Source organism: Rhynchophorus ferrugineus, unplaced genomic scaffold (genome assembly GCF_030347505.1).
Source record: "Rhynchophorus ferrugineus isolate W39M unplaced genomic scaffold, kcgeb_rfMv2 rfM10, whole genome shotgun sequence".
Classification (NCBI taxonomy): Eukaryota; Metazoa; Arthropoda; class Insecta; order Coleoptera; family Curculionidae; genus Rhynchophorus; species Rhynchophorus ferrugineus.
The window spans coordinates 11484074-11502347 of NW_027472589.1; the positions used below are offsets into that span (position 1 = coordinate 11484074).

Genomic DNA, 18274 nt, shown 5'->3' on the forward strand with positions numbered 1-18274 from the left:
GATACTTTGCCGGTGAATAACGTTTCGTCAATTCAAGCTACCTTGGTAACTCTAAAGACCCAACAGCTGCTGCCTGTGTTAATCAATACCGTCACACAACTATATATACTACCCTCTTATGTTTTATGCGATTCATTAATCAGTGATAGCTTGTCGATCGTGTTCCTTTCAAAATGTCTCACAAATATTATGACGAACTTTTCAAACAAACGCATCATTATCTGGTGGCGACGCTAACAAGCGAACCAACACAAGCAGACCGTCGAGAACATCGTAATCTACTGGCAACATTGTATATCCGCTATATAGTGTCAGCTAACCAACTGGCAACGTGCGTGGACCAAATGGTACAGCCCCAGAAGAGGATACTGTTGAGGAAACTACTCGAAGCAACCCTAGGACGAATCCTAGAACTCAAGGTAAAGGAGAGGTCGTAATTCTACGAACGTTGAAATAAAATCACGCATTTCAGGCGGATTTGGTGGAAGCTGATTTGAACGACTGGACCCATTGCGGGGACATACTGGAGAAATTGAACTTGACTCCGTACGACGCTGAACTGCAAGTACCCACTTGCTTTCGCTTGGAGAGGGAGGACGATATTGCATATAAAAAGAGGATCATTGAAGAGGTCTTGGATAAACTGGGATTTACCGAGAAGGTTTGGTTTTAAAAGTTATTTCTAACACCTTCTGTAAAACTGGACCATCTTCCGGGCTCTTTTTGATATTACAACTTGTTACTGACTAGAATAGCAGCTAATTTTAACAGAATTTTTAGAACAATGTCAATATTTTGTTGTTCGTATATATATCAAGGATGACCAACTTTTTATATATAAGATCCACTTTTATATAATAAGGCTGAAGAAGGGGTGTGAAATGCATACTACGTTTATACGCTGTATTTAATACGGTATAGTATGGGTATATTTTACTTTTTAAATAATTTAATGAGTTTTCGAGATATACGAGGACGGTCCGATAAGTATTTAGCTTCAACACCCGATGGTGCCACCATCGAAACAGAAATTTACTAACGTGTAGTATATTCTCGGTTGGTTTCCCGACTACAGTCATAGAGAAATAGAGAGACATCTCAATAGGAGCCTCCGGAGAAAATTTTGCTTTGCCCAACATCCAGATGGGGCTAAATCGGCCATTCAAGTAATTTGGTTGACTCTTTGATAAAGTTTGGCACTGCCCTGACGTCACGTTTAATTGTAACGATTAAAAATCTCTTTGATAGTTAATCCAGTCAGTTTGACAGCTAGACAAGACAGCTAAATACTTTTTCCAAGTAAAACTATTCTGCATTTCCCTATTATCTGTGTATCAGCGTTCATAACACTTTCTAGATCGAGAATTCACTTTACTTGTTGTACTGCCGTCTTATACATACTAATAAACTAATAAGTTAATCTCTAAACGTTGTAAAAATCTAAATGCTTTGCTCCTTAGGTTAGGCACCCTAAAAATGACCCTAGAAACAAATAAACAATAAAACCGCTATAGAGAAGAAAAGAACCAAATCCCGTCGCGATTAAAACAAGTAATAAGTTAAAAGTAGCAACATCCACATGTTGGATGTCGCGAAACATTTTCCCAAAATTTCCTATAAAGTTAAATCTCTATTTTTCGATGTTTATGGTCTATTCAAAGTTATTTTGTATATATGTCATTTAAATTTGTGACGTCAGAAAGTCGCAATGTTGCCGCGTCAGCTCTGAATTTTAGTTCAGTTTGGTTTTGACATACAACAAAATTCTAATCTTAATAAAATAATTGAACAAAAATTTTATCAAATATAATTTATTTTAACATTATAATACATCTAAGAACTACAGTTATATAGCCACAATAGATTATAGGTTAGAGTCATAACCTCTTATAACTATTGCTTCAAGCATTCAAGAATACGTCTGACAACCGGACGACATTGACAGGCTCATTCGTTTACGCGTTCGAACTAATCAGACAGCATTGTGTCTTTTTTTAACTATAATAAAATGAATGAATTTACAAATCGCGACAGGCAAAACATTAAACATCTTGATAACGTATGTACAAAATAACTTTGAATACACTCTATAAGATCTACTTTCATATAATAAGAGTGAAGTAGGGGTTTGAAATACATACTACATTTATACGCAGTATATAGTATGGGTATTTTTTACTTTTTAAATAACTTATTAAGTTTTCGAGATATAGGAGGGCGGTCCGATAAGTACTTAGCTTCAACGCCCGATGGCGCCATTATCGCAACAGAAATTTTCTAATGTGTAGTGCATTCTTGTAGACGGTTGCTGTCGAAATTTCAGAGGAATCGGATTGCTGGCTTTGTTTCAACCGCGTGTGGAAGCGGACGTGTCCGCGGATTTTAGAAAAAAGGAAAAAAGAGCAGTATCGGTCGGTGATTAGATTTTTGTTTTCAACCAACTTCAACGAGGGTCACACGTCGCTTTTTGCTGAGCCACATCCAGCTGCCCCGAAAACGGCTACCACGGAAGATAATATAACAAAAATTCAAGATCTCGTCATTGTAAGCCGCCCATTGAAGATGCGTGAGATAGCTGAGACGTTAGGCATCTCAAAAGACCGCGTGGGTCATATCCTACATGAAATTTTGGGAATCAGAAGTTTGTCGGAGCGATGGATGCCGCGTTGGCTCATTCAGGACAACTAACGCCACCGGGAGACATCTTCACAGCAGTGCTTGACGCTGTCTAAGCGCTACCTGAAGGCGTTTCTGCGTCGTTTCGTGACGTTGATGAAACATGGATCCACTGGTACATACCAGAGACTAAGGAACAATCGAAACAGAGGATTTCACCCGGCGAACGTGTCCCGAAAAAGGCGAAGACTGCTTTATCGACCAGAAAGGTGATGGCCACCGTTTTCTGGAATTCACAAGGTGTGACCTATATCGACTACCTGGAGAAGGGGAAAGTGGTCACAGGGCTGCACTACGCCGATCTTTTTGTTTTCAAACTTGAAAAAGTCACTCGCCAGACAGAAATTTGAGTCGAATGATGAGGTTATCGCCGTTATCTTCGCAGACCTCGAAAAATTGTATTTACAAAGGGTTAAAGAAGTTAGAGCATCGCTGAATCAACTGTATCGAGCTAAAAGCAAACTATATTGAGAAATAAATCGCGACTTTTTCCAAACCATTTTTTTAAATTTACTTATTGGACCACCTTTGTAGGTTCACGAAGAAAATAAATTTTAAGTTCTAAGTTAATCTATTTTTTTCATCAACTGCAATGTATATTGCCATGACGTCATTTGTCATTTATGACGTTCATCGGCTGTTTTATTATAAGGCCGGAACAGTAATAACCTATACATATAACAGTATATAATTTATATAACTAAAATATTATAACATAAGGTCGAAGAAAAAGTCCCCATGTCTGAGCAACAAGCAATCCTGATCATCCAAACTCACGAACGAGCCAGACAAGGTCGGCTCAGGGCTCAGTTTATGAAGGAAATCAGAAGCATGAAGGAAAAAAGCAAACCAACAGCAACCGGTATGTTTTACCGCCATATTTTCCTATGCCGATTTGCAAAATTGTTTTGATCTCGTAAGGTGAAGGAGAGGAGGGAGAGGAGGAGGCTGGACACGGTATTAATTTAGCCGCGGCGCTGAAAATCCAGAAAATATGGCGAGGATACATCGCCAGGCGAGCTACCAAGAGAAGAAAATTACAAGAGATGCTTCTAATAGGTGAGTAGTATGCTCAAACTATTGCTGAAACCTGTTGGATCAAATTAGATACAAGCAGTAGTGAAACTAGTTTATAAAAAATGTATCAAGATAATTTATCTTCTCATACATCTAAAACAAACATCACACAATTGAAGTAAGTAATATTCAACTGATCACATGGAAGATTTAGCTCCTTATGACTCAAACATCTTCAGTTATATAATATATAATATAATTATCCTGACATGTACCATATTCACTTCAGTAAGTGATCTACTGTAAAACGTATAATCTAAATGTTATTCTAGATACTATTCTAACTTATTTTAAAATCTATTCTAATTTATTCTAAAAACTATTCTAGCTTATTCTAGAGACTATTAAATCTTTGTTTGCTGTTTGCGTTTTGTCACTATATGTTTTTTCCATGTCAAACGTCGATCGAAATGCATTCCCAGATATTCAACGTTGTTTGCTTGCGGAATTTCATGATTATTCAATTTTACTGAGGGACATACCCTTCTGCAAAAGGTGAATGTCATATGGGTAGATTTTGTCTCATTTGCTTTGATAAGCCACGTTTTCAAACACAATTCGACTTTGTTAAGGTGAAGTTGGAAGTTTCTTGTGGCTGATATTGGATCCTCGTGTGATGACAACATCGCTGTATCGTCAGCATATATTGCAACAGTAGTGTTTCTTGAGGTCAGTAGGTCAGCTGTTGAAAGTGCGTATATTTTTTATCGTTTAGGTTTTTGTTAATTTGGTTGACTAATCTATGTATTTGTTCTATTGTTCCATGTTTATTACGGAAGCCAAATTGATGGTCTGGAATAATATTTCTCTCCCCTGCGATTATTTACTCAAACATCTTAAAACATCATTTATAAAAACGTTGATTCCTTTTACAAATTACATATATACATATTTTACTTCCAAAAATTATTTTATTTAACTTGCTACAAAACGACACTGAGAGTTTAAATCTATTCTAATTTAAATCAAACCTCTAAATCTAGACATCTCAGACATCTCGTCATAAACACACCTCCTTGTTCCATTGAAGACGTCATTGTAACGTCTTCAGAGACAAGGTCCTATCACTAGCGCAATATAACACATATAAATAATAGAATAGTTAATGGTACAAAATAAAAAGAAACAATACTAAACAATATATATGAATGAATCTACAGTTAATTAAGGACAATAAAATTAGGTATATAGAGTAAGTGTAGACGGGGAAGATCACAGAAAATATGTACAAGTTTTAAAAGAACAAGTGGATTTACAAAATTTGGGATATATTAAAGGTCTAATTTCAAGGAATCTAAGGAGCTTGGGTGGGTTTTCCGATGTTAATAAAACTGACAAACAGCGATTGAAATCATTTTCGAAGGGTGGCATTTTATGAGTGTAAAATATGCTAAGTGTTAAGCCGGGTTGCCAATTCATCAAATTCCTCAAATAGGGGAGAAAAAATGGTTTCTTTTATATTTTTATAACATAAAGTGTAATGCTATGAATTATAACGTTACAATTTTTTCCATATTATTCTTGTAATCATTTTGCTTGATGAGTTAAAATTTATACTGCCACCAAATTTTTGAATCTCTTCAATTATTGTCATTAAAGAAAATTTCCATACTTTTACAGCTTTTATCTAATGTCGATTTCAGCATAAACAGGACTTAATTATTAAGGTATTTGGAGTTCTTATAGAAGTGTTTCGACTCGGGCTATGGATAACATGATTACAATAAGATGTTAAAATCCTATATTTTCACTATATAATGTGACTCTCAAATAAATTTCCGCAGATTGGGGAAATCTCCAAGTTGGCAACGCTGGTGCATAACGAGGATATTGATGAAGGGGTCTATCTTCAGTAGCTGTGAGTGAGGATTTATAGTATTCGAGAATAACAGGTCAATTGAAAAGTCCCCGGCCTACCATAGTAAAACATATTATTTTGGCAAAATTAGTTCTTTTTATTCAACATAATTCTCTTCAAGGGTGATACACTGATTATAGCGACCATCCAACTTTTCGATACCATTTTTGTAGCACGATTTGTCCTTTGCTTCAAAATAGGCTTCAGTTTCGTCGATTGCCTCTTCATTCGACGAAAATTTACCCTCTTTTGGGTATCCACTGCGTTCACCGTCTTCGGTGCTCATTTCACCACGTCTAAACTTAGCATACCAATCCTTGATGGTTGATTTTCCTGGGGCAATGTCCGGAAACTCGGTATCAAGCCAAGTTTTTGCTTCAACTGTATTTTTTCCCTTCAAAAAGCAACATTTTATCAACACGCGAATTTTTTTTCACAATAACAAAAGTTGCTTCACTCAAAATGCTATAATTCACAAACTAATGATCCGACAGCTCTCAAATTTATACACGCAACTTTTGAGGATTAGCGCTAACTAAAAAACATATGGATTTAATTCTAGTAGCGCGACACATAGTCAGGCTGGGGACTTTTTAATTGACCTGTTAAGTAAATTAAGGACGATCTGGAAAAATCTGGATTAGTCACAATTTCTTGCTATCTTCTCACACGTCTCAATCCCACTGAACCGAGTATGATGTGTTGATAGTGAGGGTCCACTGAAATTACGTCCTTAAGCATCGAATTTAAATTGCAGTAAGATAGTATGGCTAAGATAATTATTGGTCTTCCGTTTTTCTTTACGTAGGAATGATTCCACCACCCAAGAAGAAGAATGAAGAACTCTTAAAGGATTTACAGATTCAGGAGAATCGGCGAGAGTTACAGAAGAAACGCCAAAAGGAATACGAAGCCGATGTTAAGAGCATTAGGAAACAACTGGAGAAAACACAGAGGTACAAAAAAAACACTACATGTTGAAAATCTTTGATCCAACCATCACTTCTGGCTAGGGGACCCATACTAGAACAGCTCAGTGATCAGGTCAGAGGTTGGTTACACGAATATAAAGCACAAACAGGAAAAATTCCCGAATATACTGGTTCGGAGAGGAGTGCTTCCCGATTGCTACTAAGTCAACAAGGTGATAAACATCGGAGTCTCGCTATATTCTTCAGTTCGATTTTCTAGGTACCGAGAGTGAAACCAGCAAATCCACACCGGCCTCGTCCAAGGACTCCAAGTCGAAAAAAGACAAGACCTCGAAAAGCCCGAAGGAAGGTACTCCGAATGAGACGGAAGACGAAGATGGCAAATTGAAAGCTATAGTGTCAACTTTTGCCCCAGAATTAAATATTAGGTAAGTTTTTTTTTATACAATATAAAAAGAATAATATTTTTAATGTTGTAAAACAAAAAATAATCAGATATTTGTGAATAATATTATTGCTGAGATATAATACTATATGTAACGGAAAATCGGAAGTCGTTCAGTACAAAAGCCATTTAGTTTCTTTTTTGAACACTAAATATAGTATATAAGATCTCGTGGAAATATTGTAGACAACTGCTTCTATGGTGTAATGGTTAAAGCGTTTATCTCCCAAACGAAGGTTGCGGGTTCGATTACCGGCGGGGACAACAACTTTTTGTTGTTCAGTTAAAACATTTGTTAAATCACCTGGGCTAGGTAGCGGGACCTCGAGGCCTGAAGCGCTCCTTATTTTCAATCATCTTTTCTTTATTTATATATTTCCTCATATGGGCTGCACCTTTACTTGGTCTACCCATTATAATATTAAATCAAATAACCAACACCAAACCAAACCAAAAAAAATAACCAAATTTGTTGGCAAAAACGTTATTTGTAGGAAAGAAGAATACGAAGAAATCTGGAGAAACAAAAACGAATCAGCGAACCCCAGACAGTACCACTACAAGGATATAATCGAACACGAACAAATGACCAACATGGAGAACGATTTACGAAAAATTGTCGATGAAATGATGAAGGCGGAACTCCTGTTGCTTCAGGAGGCCTTCGATAAAGACAGAGGCCACAAGGGCAAGAAGAAGTCGAGCAAGAAAGCGAGGAAAACCGGCAAGAAGGGGAAGAAGAAAAAGGAAAAGGACTTGACACCTGATCGTACAACCGAATCGTTATTCGAGGAATTGGTGGCAAACGGCATCATTAAAAGGCAGCTAATACCGATGGTTAATGGTATAACGATTAATGTTGCTTCATTTGGGACAGGTATCCTGAGGTATGGCTGAGACACTTTAAGGGGGAAAGATCCTTTAATCCTCCTGCTGCGTATAACAAAGGAAAAGAGCCACGGATAGATTTGGGAGATATCCGACAGGTAAAACAATAAATTTGATGTTTTATGATATAAAATTGTATATATTATTGTGTTTTATTTTGTTTTGCTGTTTCTTTCTCATCATTTAGGTAGGATTTTAAGCTGCTTCATAAAGTAAATCATATAATATAATAAACAGGAAGCAAACAGAATTACTGAATGATTTTTAATAGTCAGTAATAATGTTCGAATTTGTTTATCCAAGTTTCTAAACACTAATTAATGATAGATGTGCCGTTTTGATTGTTGACCTTTTTCCATCTTTCTAGTAAAACCATAATTAACAGGTCACTTGAAAAGTCCCCAGCCGGACAAATAGATGGCGCTACTAGAATTAAATCCATATGTTTTTTTAGCTAGCCCTAACACTCAAAAGATGCGTGTATAAATTGGACAGCTGCCGGATCATTAGTTTGTGAATTATAGCATTTTGAGTGAAGCAACTTTTGTTATTGTGAAAAAAATTGGATAAAAAGGAACTTTGCATGTTTTTAAAATATTGCTTTTTGAAGGGAAAAAATACAGTTGAAGCAAAAACTTGGCTTGATGCCGAGTCTCCGGACACTGTCCCAGAAAAATCAACCATCAATGATACGTTTAGACGTGGTGAAATGAGCACCGAAGTCTATGAACGTAGTAGTAGACGCCCAAAAGACGTTGTTACCGACGAAAACATTTAAAAAATCCACAAAATGATTTTGAATGACCGTAAAGTGAAAATTTGGGTATGAGAAAGTTCTGTGCAAAGTGGGTGCCGCGTGAACTCACTTTTGACCGAAAACAATGATGAGTTGATGATTCGAACCAGTGTTTGAAGATGATCAAGCATAATAAACCTGAGTTTTTGCGTCAATATGTGACAATGGATGAAACATGGCTTCATCATTTCACTCCAAAGTCCAATCGACAGTCATCCTAGTAGATTGCACAACGGTCGGCTGGTAAGGTTATGGCATCTATATTTTGGGATGCGCATAATTTTCATTGACTACCTTCAAAAAGGAAGGACCATCAACAGCGATTATTACATAGCGTTATTGGACCGTTTGAAATGTTTTGAATTTTTTCGTCGGTAACAATCTATTTTGGGAGTCCACTGCGTTCACCGTCTACGGTGCTCATTTCACCACGTCTAAACTAAGCATACCAATCCTTGATGGTTGATTTTCCTGGGGCAGTGTCCGGAAACTTAGTATCAAGCCAAGTTTTTGCTTCAACTGTATTTTTTCCCTTCAAAAAGCAACATTTTATCAACACGCGTAATTCCTTTTTATCCATTTTTTTCACAATAACAAAAGTTGCTTCACTAAAAGTGCTATAATTCACAAACTAATGATCCGATAGCTGTCAAATTTGTACACGCATCTTTTGAGCGTTAGGCTAACTAAAAATATATGGATTTAATTCTAGTAGCGCCAGCTATGTGTCAGGCCGGGGACTTTTCAACTAACCTGTTAATAATTATTCACAATATGTGATTACAAATAACAGTAATAGATATATTTTTATAAGTTTTCATTCATTTAAAACTAACCCTTGACAAATTAGGTCTGGTAAATAATTTTAAAGAATAATTAGGAAATATCTAAAATACGCAGATCAATCCAATTTCTTCCTTATCTAACCTAATGTACCTTAAACTGATTTCGCAACATGGGATACATATGCTTATTTCTTACCTTATTTCCTTAATGACAGCTAACCTTATTTTATATTCACCCTTACTAAAATGCCATTTATCGAGAGAAATCCATATCCATAGAAATCCTTTATAATTAAATACCGCTACTGTCTATTGGCTGCTGGAAGATGCTGGAATAACGTAAAGTCTATTCACAGGGAAGGGTTTTGAGTCTCCTCAAGAAGCTGCCGAATCCTCCAACTGAGGAGGGTCAAGGTTCCCTCAGTTCTGTTACTAACCTCACCAAATGGATTTGTTTTAGGTTTTAACCGAATGCTGTATTATTCCCATGCTTACCGACCATCTTCACCAAACTACACCGCACGTGAAATCCGTTCTTTTAGCAGGACCGAAAGGGTCTGGCAAAGACATGCTGGTTCATGCCGTATGTAATGAATTAGGTACCTTAAGACTGCCACTAATATAAAAAGTCAACCAAATATTGATTATTTTTTAGGAGCTGTTCTATTCGACATAACTCCTTCCAATATAGTGGGGAAATATCCAGGAAAATCCGGACTAATTATGCTAATACATCTGGTGGTGAAAGTCTCGAGACTGCTACAGCCATCCATCATTTTCATGGACAACGCTGAGAGGCCATTCGTGAAAAAAATTCCGAAAACTGACAAGACTGACCCGAAAAGACTGAAGAAGGATCTTCCCAAGATTGTAAAAAGTACGGTAAATATATCTGAGGTGCAATCACAATATGACAAGGGTGATTTCGCTATAAATCTTTAAATAATTTCCTAAGCTACTAAGTTCGTCCAAATTTTTCATTACTCAGTTAGTTAGATTGATTAAGATCATTAATTTTTCTAATATTTTTATCAATGTTTGACATACAAAAGTGATCTAGCTGTGCATTATTATCAACATCTTCTAGATTTTTTTGAAAACTCTCAAGTCACTCCTGAACATATACGTAAAAATTAGCGTTGGGAACTATCGACTGAAAACAATTGAAACAGTCGATAGTCACAAAACAGTCGATAGTCAAAAAACTAGCGACTGAAAATAGTAATTACTATTACTACTATTACTATAGTAATTACTATTTTCACTAAAATGCACGGTTCGACTGTTTTTTTCCATTCATGATGTCAGACGAAGATGTACGAACCTTTTCCTGTATAAGTTGTGAGAGAGGAAAGGACGGAGATAATTGCTTTGACTAGGTAATTTTATATGTGCTTATATTTTTCAACGGTAGTATAAGCGAGACCGAGATATACATATTCCTTCAGGTACTAACTTTAAAAAAAATTACTGAATTCTATTAACATGCAAGTAATAATTTAATTTTAAAGGAAGTAGAATTACTTTTATGTTTGAATGTTCTGTGAATCTGTTAAAAGGAATGGAATTTTTCTGTGGAAGAGAATACTATCCGACAAGTGTTTTATGATATTTTAGTATGTTAATTGCTATTTTCAAATAATATACTATAACAAATATATACAATACAATAGAACTTAAACAAAACCTAAAAACTAAAGATATACAATAACCATAATACCAAATTAAACATATACCTGATCATAGAAAAAAAAACTAATTCATGAAAATTATTATTCATTATATTTTTATTTATTTTTGAACGGAAATATTTTTTAACGAGAATCGATTATCTAAATATTACCTATTATTGCGATAATAACAGTCAAAAGTATTTTACTATTTATCATTCACAATTTTAATCTTTTTACCCTATTACATTAACAATCTTGAAAAATATCGTACCAAAATGCTATAAAATTGATATACAATATATTGTTACTTACAAGCAAACTATCAAAAAAATCAAAACTATATATATTACATATAAATCTGTGTAAGCATAAATTGGGTACATTTTTCTCAAGGCCGCGGCTAGGACGACAGAGCCAGAACGTTAAAAATCAGTTGAATGAAACTAGTAGAACCAAAAATAGTAACTAAAAGTACACGACTGAAACTAGTAAAAACAAAATCAGTGACCAAAAATAGCGACTGAAACAGTCGATAGTAAAAAGTAGTCAATTACTAAACAGTCGATAGTCGGTTTCAATCGATAGTTCTCAACACTAGAAAAGATATATAATTGAATATAATAATGGAAGTTAATAATCTCAACAATTGAAATCAACATAGCTGTGGAATTGTGCTGCATTCATTATTTTCTTGCAGTAGCAGCAGTACCGCTATATCGTATATAAGATATTATCTTGTAATTAGTCGATAATGACTTTCGAATTATTATATTTCTGCTTTTGTTCCTTTTTTTGTATTTTTTCTTACATCTTTGTTCTCAGAATAATCTATTTGTCTTCATCCTCACTTCTTTATTTGAATCAAATATTTTTGTCGACAGTCATCCTTCTTGTTTGTTTTTATTTGTAAACAATTACGACAATCAATGTTGGCCTCTAATAAATATGGCGAGTAGAGTGTTTGATCATGTTAAAAGAAATTATTTTCCGCAATTTGTGGGGAATACTCATAACCAACAGTCTGTCCCATGATGTGTAATACTGACAATCATCAACATTCTTCTGTGAGATCTGATAACAGGTAATAGTCGCTGGGAGCCAGATCTGGAGAATACGGTGGATGAGGAAGTAATTCGAAGTCCAATTCATGGATTTTTGACACGGTGCATTGTCTTGGTGAAGCAGCACTTTCTTTTTCTTCAAATGCGGATGTTTTTCGGCGATTTCGTCCTTTAAACGGTACAATACGCTATGTAATGATCCTTCTTTTTTCAAGGTAGTCAATGAAAATTATTCCATGCGCATCCCAAAATACAGACGCCATAACCTTGATAGTCGACTGTTGCGTTTTCCCACGCTTTGGAGCGGGTTCATCGTGTGCAGTCCACTCAAGATGACCGTCGATTGGACTTCGGAGTGAAATGATGGAGCCATGTTTTATCCATTGTCACATATCGATGCAAAAACTCGTGTTTATTACGCTTGTCGTTGTTTTTGATCAAAAATGAGCTCCCACGGTACGCACTTTGCAGAGAGCTTTCTCATACCCAAATATTCATGAATGATATGATGTATACATTCGGTTGATATCTTTAGAGTGTCTGCTACTTCATTTAGTTTCAATTTACGGTCCTTCAAAATCATTTTGTGGATTTTTTAAATGTTTTCTTCGGTATCAACCTCTTTTGGGCGTCCATTGCGTTCACCCTCTTCGGTGTTCATTTCACTACGTCTGAACTTAGCATACCAATCCTTGATGGTTGATTTTCCTGGGGCAGTGTCCGTAAACTCGGCATCAAGCCAAGTTTTTGCTTCAACTGTATTTTTTCCCTTCAAAAAGCAATATTTTATCAACACGCGAAATTCCTTTTTATCCATATTTTTTTTACAATAATAAAAAATTGTTTCACTCAAAATGCTATAATTTACAAACTAATGATCCGACAGCTGTCAAATTTATAGACGTATCTTGTGAGGGTTAGGGTTAACTAAAAACCTTCAATTGACCTGTTAGTAGAACTATTTTAAAATGTTTTTTTTGTGTTAAAAATCTAAGTTTCATTATTTTTTAATTTTTGATGAGTTCCTTATTTATTTTTTGAAGTTCAATTTTCAATTTTTTGTTAATTTGGTTGTGTTTTTATGTTAAAAATATTTTTCTATTTATAGTCACTTGCCTTATAGTGATAACAATGTGTTTGATTATTACATTACATTTTATTATAAAATAAACATAACAAAATGTCAAGATGATGTCAGTTTAAATACAAGTATAAAATTTAAACGTTAAAAATGTTTAAAACATGAATAAGAGTAAGAATCTGTATATATGATTATTTTTTCTCTATAAAACGGAATTTATTTAGAAAAATTGGCACGATATATTAATCAAAAGGGGTTCCATCATTCTCTACAACTTTTGCCAGTTTTTTTTATGCAAAAGAATGACTTTTTTACATAAAAATCTATATTTTTAAATTGTTGAAATCAAAATCGAAAATTAGTATATTACGGAGCAGCATCATTATGAATTTCTAAAAGTATTTGATGGGCTTCGGCAGCAGCTCTCGTAGTATACACTGAATAATTTAACAATAGTAGTGGAAAGCTGAACTCAACAATTGATACTTCGCCTTTTTACCAATGAATATTGCGATTTAAGATATATCCAAGCACCTAACATATAAATAATAAAATATAGATATAAAATTATACTGCCAGGTTACCATATATAAAACTGGGAATCCTGCTGGGGCACGGTCTAGAGCATCAGCATGTTCTCTCATCTCTATCTCAAATACCTCATGCTAACGAGACTTTGAAATGATAGAGGAAGCAAGGTAGTGAACGATGTCTAAGAGTGACTGATTGTATTTATTTATAAATGACCAGAATGACCAGTCTTTATTATATACATATTCAATATATTGTAGAGACAAAGTAGGAACCGATGGGTCCTTCTAGCTTCACACCTTTAAAAATTAGTTATTGTAAGAACAAATTGAAATATTTATGGTCAAAGAATATTTCATAATCTATAAAAATATTGAGATTTTCTCAAATAAAGCAAAACCTGAAATATATTTTAAGGGGATATAAAAATAAATTTATTCTATAATTTATTAACTATTCTTATTTCTCCTATACTTTTATTTTAAAGGATATTATCGCCAACTTCAAAAAGAAATTATCAAAAAACAACACAAGCGCTTGAACGACAGCTGAGCATCTATAATACATTTTTAATTAAAATTTGCCGTCGGAGACTGTTCATAAAGGTACAATTAGTGATGGCACCCGGGATGGGCATTGAACTCGGTGACGTTTGAAATGCCCGCAGGTACGAATTTAAAACAGCACTTAAATTGAATTGCATTTCCTGAGCTTGCACAATCTCCCTAGTTTTTTGTTAGAAATAATTGCCTTTCCTTTCATAATAAAATATATCATTTTCGTGTGAAATAACATTATTTGTACCCTAGCATCGGTTTAGTAAACAATTAAACAGTTATGGAACTTTTTATGGAACATCCTCGTAGTAAGCTTCCTCTGGTTTGATTCTAAACATTTCAGCTGAGATGTAAGGGTTTATTGTGTCAAATCCATTATGTTGCTTTGGTGACATTTTCTGAAAATTGTGGATAAACCAATTGTGCAAAACAACCTGTGCTTCTATGCATCTAGTCAATTATTGAATGTATATAAAGCCAAATTGATGGGCAAGCATTAGATTTTCTATAATTGGTTTTAGTCGTTTCAACGAGAGTTTTTCAAAATCCTTAGTTTTCAACTGAAATAGGTTTTCCTGGTTTGGAGATCATAATAATTTCAGTCATCCTCCAAATATTTGGGACATGTTTTAGATGAAATACTGCTTAATCAAATTAATAAGCTTTATATTCCATTTCTGCGTAGATCTTTCAGCACTTGTTTGGTCATTAAATCATAGTCGGGCGCTTACTTTGGGTTAATGTCACTTTTTACAGTCAGTTTAGTGACTTTTTTTGGCGCGGATCATTGAAAAATAAATCATATTTAAATTTACCTTCATTTGGATTGATTTTCTTTAATATAGAATGATAAGAGATATCTATAAATGAGTAATAGTCGATGCTAGATCTAGATGTGATGATATAGAGATGGAGATATGATCCATCAAATTAAATTGCTTTTTAAGGTTAAAACAGTAGACGTAGATGTAATACTTAAACTAGTACAAACAATGAATTTAGTAAGAATGGTGGGCGAAAAGAAATTTAAATCGTGCTTTTCTTCCATGTAAATGTATTTATTTACTTCAAACTTCGAATCTAACCAAATCAAAATATCAGGAAATGTTGAGAGATGTCCTCAGAAGGTCGGCCTTTTCCACCGGTATATATTTTAAGATGCCCGATTGAAATGTTTTTCACCGAAAATTTTTATTAATTTAGTAACTGACAATGTCAATGCGATGACATTGATGTTGGCATTTAAATAATTTTGGCGAAACTGTTAAATCGAGGACGCGCTTTTTGACGTAAATTCAGTTCAGTACCGAATATATTACTTGACACTTTGACGTACTTGTTACAGCCGCATGTCGCGTGATCAGTGAAAAATCGGCATTGTTATTGTTGTCCATTTAATTATTATAATTCACTCATTAAAATTTTTAATGAAATATTTTTATATTAAATTGTTGTATTGATTCTTTTGGAACTGTAATTATTTTAAGGGATTTATATTTTACATTTTCAAGAGCTTGAATGTTTCCTAATTGGAACAGTTTATGGTTAATGGCCTTTGAGCAGTTTCAACCTACTTTTTGTGGTCTTAATCTTACAGCTTCAGTCGTGTTACTTTTGCGCAGCCTTTACTTAACTAATTGCGGAACGATGGCCAATCCAACGTCTAAGTCAAAGAATTTGGATAAACCATATATTATTTTGTTCTATTGTGTTCCAATATTAATTAATGATTAATTTACTCATTTTATATAAAAAATTTAAAAACTTATAATAACAAAATTGATGTACTCTATGTATGTTTAACAATAATATTTAATATAGATTTTAGTACTGAAGATCGAGTTATTTTAATCGGAACCACCAACTGTCCTTGGGATAGTGACCAGAAACTTCTTCAGCAAGTGTATCAGAAATTCTTCATAATTCCACGCCCTAACTATAGTTCTAGGTAGTATATATGATAATAATATCCCATCAAGTTAATTATTCCTTAAAATAGGTTTCATATTTGGACTCACTTACTTGGACAATACATGGCGGTTAGTTGGAAGTTTGATACTAGCCTAATGACAAAAATATCAGATGGATATACAGTTGGTAAAAGCGACAATTGTGATAAACTGACCAATGCATAATCGATACATTATCATTACAGGATCCATTGAAAGCACGGTCAAAGAAGTGATAACTGTTAAACGAATGTTGCAGTTGAGGATCCATCCTCTAAGTCCTCTAGAGTTAGTTAATGCTTTATGTAAGAGGACTCCAGTCTATAAAGAGGTATATTAGGATTATATCTTGGAATAATGCGGTTTGATGTTTTTAATTTCAGGAAGACGAAGCTTTAGAAGCTTGGTGGACGAAGGTACCGATGGTTAGAAGACGGCTGAGAGCTATAGAGATGCGAGAGGATGAGGAAGCTGAGATGATGGCCAAACAGGCTAACGCAAAGAAGAAGTAGTATTATTTTTATTTTTATTTACCAAGTTTTGACATTTTTTACTGTGTATAGATGAGTTGATTCAAAATTTCACTTTTCGTTGGCTTAATAAACTCCTTCGGAAACTATCAAAGAGCTTTGTATCTTTACATTAATTAATTGTGCTTCATATGAAGAAAATATTTTTTGTTATTGTAGAGACATTTCAATGAGTTACATTTAACAGGTCAATTGAAAAGTCCCCTACCTGGCATATAGATGGTGCTATTAGAATTAAATCCATATGTTTTTTAGTTAGCCATAACCCTCAAAAGATGCGTGTATAAATTTGACAGATATCGGATCATTAGTTTGTGAATTACAGCATTTTGAGTGAAGCAACTTTTGTTATTGTGAAAAAAATGGGTAAAAAGGAATTTCGCGTGTTGATAAAATGTTACTTTTTGAGGGGAAAAATATAGTTGAGCAAAAACTTGGCTTGAGGCCGAGTTTCCGGACACCGCCCCAGGAAAATCAACCATTAAGGATTGGTATGCTAAGTTTAGAAGTGGTGAAATGAGCACCGAAGACGGTGAAGGCAGTGGACGTGCAAAAGAGGTTGTTACCGACGAAAACATTTAAAATATCCACAAAATGGTTTTGAAAGACAATGAAATAGCAGACACTCTAAAGATATCAACTGAATGTGTACATCATTCACGAATATTTGGGTATGAGAAAGCTCTGTGCAAAGTGGGAGCCACGCGAGCTCACTTTTGACCAAAAGCAACGACGAGTTGATGATTCGGAGCAGCGTTTGAAGATGATCAAGAGTAATAAACCCGAATTTTTGCGTTGATACGTGACAAATGATGAAACATGGTCCATCATTTCACTCCGAAGTCCAATCGACAGTCATCCAAGTGGACTACACGCGTTGAATCCGCTCCAATGTCTGGAAAAACGCAAAAGTTGGCTGGCAAAGTTATGGCGTCTCTATTTTGGGATGCGCATGGAATAATTTCCATTGGCTACCTTGAAAAAGGAAGGACCATCTACAGTGACTATTACATAGCGTTATTGGGCCGTTTGAACGACGAAATCGGCGAAAAACGGCCGCATTTGAAGAAAAATAAAGTGCTGCTTCACCAAGACAATGCACCGTGTCACAAGTCAGTGAAAACGGTGGCAAAAATCCATGAAATAGGATTCGAATTGCTTCCTCCTTCACCGTATTCTCTAGATCTGGATTATTTCCTGTTTTTCAGGAGAAATTTTCGTCGAATCAAGAGGTGATCGCCAAAATTTAGGCCTATTTTGAAGCAAAGGACAAATCGTACTACAAAAAAGGCATCGAAAAGTTGGAGGGTCGCTATAATCAGTGTATCACCCTTGAAAGGAATTATATTGAATAAAAAAAACTAATTTTGCCAAAAAAATGTGTTTTTCTATTGTAGGCCGGGGATTTGTTAATTGACCTGTTATTACAAAACCA

At 34.8% G+C, this 18274-nt stretch overlaps 1 protein-coding gene across 3 annotated transcripts; it reads left to right on the plus strand.

The window, feature by feature from the left end:
- Positions 1-16908, plus strand: LOC143203681 (dynein regulatory complex protein 11). 3 transcript variants are annotated; one of them, XM_076415929.1, is made up of 15 exons: positions 1-419; positions 473-661; positions 3397-3538; positions 3598-3735; positions 6420-6567; positions 6625-6755; positions 6803-6971; positions 7483-7809; positions 7866-7974; positions 9918-10056; positions 10113-10334; positions 16182-16308; positions 16360-16457; positions 16516-16640; positions 16693-16908. In XM_076415929.1, the coding sequence occupies exons 1-15, from the start codon at positions 174-176 to the stop codon at positions 16819-16821; spliced, it is 2439 nt and encodes an 812-aa protein (XP_076272044.1). In that variant the 5' UTR covers positions 1-173; the 3' UTR covers positions 16822-16908. The 3 variants fall into 3 exon arrangements, 2 of the variants coding, with proteins under 2 accessions (XP_076272044.1, XP_076272045.1); XM_076415930.1 differs by having other exon boundaries at positions 16516-16614; positions 16693-16816; XR_013007404.1 differs by lacking the exons at positions 16516-16640; positions 16693-16908 and having other exon boundaries at positions 10113-10339.
- The last annotated feature ends 1366 nt before the right edge of the window (positions 16909-18274 follow it).